Raw genomic sequence first — 2,995 nt, 5'->3', positions numbered from 1 at the left:
GGGAATTTGCTTTTTAGGTTCCTGCTGCCCCAGGTTTATTGCCTGAAGGAGGCAGCGCCAACACTGGTTGGTCATATCGTCAATTCAGAAATTGATCACTAACATGATTTTAAAACCAATGTAGCCTAGAGGTGGTGGGAGGGAACGACTCCTATTTTACAGGGATTAAAAGGAATTTCATTCGATTTTCAGTTGCAGGGGTTCTGGCCACTAAAATATCCTAATCAGGCACTAAACCTCAAAGAGGAGAATTCATACAGTGTATCGAAGCTATAACCTCCATTTTACTAGAAACCATTTATTCACACAAAAAGACAGTGACCCATGCCTTGATATGACAGACCAGAGGTACATTTCCCAAAGTTTAAATAATCTCCGTTCACTGAAGAGGAAGGAAAGGCTCTCTTAAAACTCAGAGCAAAACACCAGCGCCTTCTAGCCCCCCGGCCTAACTTCCTAAATACCCCGCGGCATCCCCAGGAGGACTGGGAGAGGGGGAGGGGGAACAACAGCATACTGGCGGTAAAATTGTAAAGGGACGTTTGCATTTACCATTTTCCCCTTATTAGGATCCGCTCGGCCAAGTCCCGGCCTCGTCCGCAGGCTGCAGTGGTCGCTGGGAGGTCCCGAGTTGACCGTGGGAAGGAATCGTGAAGTTCCACAGAGAAGAGGCGTCATTAAACCCAAGGACATTGGGCCTGCGGAGGGCAGGCTGGTGGGGAGGAGGGTGGGTGAGTGGGGCTGGGGGAGGGGGCGCTTCCTGGAGCTCTCAAAATAAGGGGTTTCCAGTGAAATACTGCAGACGGTCTCTGTTCAGTTTCTTTTCTTTCATCCTGCGATTCTGGAACCAGATTTTGACTTGCCGGTCAGTGAGGTTGAGCATCCGAGAGAGTTGAAGTCTTTTCTCTTTGTTTATGTACACGTTAAAGAAAAACTCGCGTTCCAGTTCGCGGATCTGGTACTTGGTATAGGGACAGCGCTTTTTCCGGGACCGCTGGGGGGCCACTGCAAGGCAAAGAGACCAAGGGGTGAGAGAGGCCGCTTCCTGCCAGCCCCCAACCTCCTGCCCCAGCCACTGAACGAGGGCCAGGCGCTGGCCCCGTTGGGGACGTCCTCTGCCGCGGCTGAAAGGCCCTGCCTGCGTAGTGGGGAATGATATATGGGCGGGCACAGGAGAGAGTGCGGGCGTGGACATGTGTTCACGCCCGGGACACACACACACACACACACACACACACACCCCTAGCCTGGCACCGAGGTGCGGAAGCAGAGGACAAGGCAGGCTCTGAACTGGAACCTGAGGGAAGAGAGACACAAGCGTGCCCGCCGGAGCATCTGCCTGACTCCAGGGCGCGCGTCAGCCAGCAGCTTGGATAAAGTCCAGTGCAAGGATCAAACTCCCCCCACATCCCCCCTTCTCCGCCTCTCTCCCTTAAAAGCAAGAGGCTCGGGTGTACGCACTCTCACTGGCTTGAACTCTCCCTCCCTCCCTCCATGGTCTCTAGCACCCCCATGCCCAAAACTAGGGAAAAGCTCTCTACAGCGATTAATGTCCTCCTCGAAGTCTACCTTAAGCCCACCTAAATTGGTTTCCTACCATAAACACGCTTTACAACGGCCCGGGAAATCTTATAGGATGTATAAACCTCTTCGAATGCTTATAAAGTAGCACATAAAACGGCGCAAGCAGAGGGAGGCCCCCCGCCGCCCCCCCGCCCCCGCGGCCCCCGGGCCCACCACTCGCCCGGCGCCCGGTGCCTACCTGCGCCGCCGCTCTTCTCGGCCCCCGCCTCCCCCGGGGGGCCCTCGCCGTCGCCACCGCTGCCTTCTGCTGCCCCCTTGGGCTCCGAGCCAGGGGTCGCCTTGGCGCAGGGACTGCCCCTGCCGCCACCAGCCCCGGTCTTGGGGTCGCCCTTGTCGGTTGCGCCCTCGGGCTGTGGCTGCGCAGGCGGCGGCGGGGGCTGCGGCCCTGCGAACGGGGGCCCGGGAGCCGCCTCGTAGAACTGGTCGAAGCCCTGCGGCAGGATGCCATTGCGGCCCACCGCGCTGTAGAAGTTGGAGGCGGCGCCCGCGGGGCCGTGAGGCGGCCCCGGCGCAGCGCACACCGGCTCAGGCGCCTTGAAGAGCACGTCCGGCCGGCGGCTCGCGGGCGGGAGCAGCTCGCGCTGCATGGCCGCCTCCTCTGCCGCCGCTGCCGCCGCCGCTGCCGCAGCCGCCGCGTAGTAGGGAGCGTAGCCCCCTGCGCCGCCGCTGCCCCCGCCGGGGCCGCCCCCGCTGCTGCCGCCCCCCGCGCTGCCGCCGCCGCCGCCGCCGCGGTACGGCCACTTGGCGCGCTCCAGGCCATAGTCGCGGAAGGCCACTTCGCGCACGGGCTGGACGTGCGGCGCCAGGTTGGAAGAGTAGGGGAAAGTCATCTGGCAGGACGACGGCTGGGAAAGGAACGACGGCTTGCTAGCGAAGTCAGACGGGGCCACATAGTAGGCGCAGCCCGGCAGGTACATGCTGGCTGCACTCGGGCCGCACTCGTCAAAGTCGTTCATGGCTCCGCCGCGTGCGCGCCGGCGAGCCCCTGGCCGCTCCCCGCGCAGCCAACCTGAGCCATCGATTGCACAAGAGGCTTGGGCCAGGATCAACTAAGCAAAAATCCCCACCGGGCGCTGACGTGCAATTCATCTTGATTGATTCTGGTGGTAATTATGTCACGTGACGCCATGAAGAGAAATGTCCTTATATCTATATCAGCGCTCGCCAACAAGCCCCGGGACGGCTCCTGGCGCCGAGACGCGCGCGCTGGGGGCGGATCGGCTGCCCTCTCCCGCCAGTTCTCCCCGGGCGCCCCCTGACCAGGCTGCGCCTCAGGCCGGTCACCTGCCTGCCGCTGGCCGCTGCCACCGTTGGGCGCATCTGCCACCGCCCGACCGGGCCGCCAGCCCGCGTCCGCCCGCCCGCGCGGCTTTAAGTATGCGGACCGAGGCCGACGGGGAGGAGGAAGGAG

General features: G+C 61.8%; 1 protein-coding gene across 1 annotated transcript; it reads right to left on the bottom strand.

The window, feature by feature from the left end:
• Window positions 1–275: 275 nt before the first annotated feature.
• On the bottom strand, window positions 276–2,610 carry HOXD11 (homeobox D11). Its single transcript, XM_017538277.2, has 2 exons — window positions 1,763–2,610; window positions 276–1,005 (listed from the first exon to the last, which is right to left on the bottom strand). The coding sequence occupies exons 1-2, from the start codon at window positions 2,538–2,540 to the stop codon at window positions 770–772; spliced, it is 1,014 nt and encodes a 337-aa protein (XP_017393766.1). The 5' UTR covers window positions 2,541–2,610; the 3' UTR covers window positions 276–769.
• Window positions 2,611–2,995: the final 385 nt, after the last annotated feature.

Source organism: Cebus imitator, unplaced genomic scaffold (genome assembly GCF_001604975.1).
Source record: "Cebus imitator isolate Cc_AM_T3 unplaced genomic scaffold, Cebus_imitator-1.0 Scaffold110, whole genome shotgun sequence".
In the NCBI taxonomy this organism is placed as follows: domain Eukaryota; kingdom Metazoa; phylum Chordata; class Mammalia; order Primates; family Cebidae; genus Cebus; species Cebus imitator.
The sequence above is the reverse complement of the archived record's forward strand: the minus strand, read 5'-3'. Positions and strand labels throughout refer to the sequence as shown.

What these genes read in the sequence shown, in the direction of transcription:
- HOXD11 (XM_017538277.2), bottom strand. Translation starts at nt 2,540, where the DNA reads ATGAACGACTTTGACGAGTGCGGCCCGAGTGCAGCCAGCATGTACCTG. An exon ending in CGAGAAGAGCGGCGGCGCAG is followed by an intron (nt 1,006 to 1,762) that starts GTAGGCACCGGG and finishes TTTGCCTTGCAG; the next exon opens with TGGCCCCCCAGCGGTCCCGG.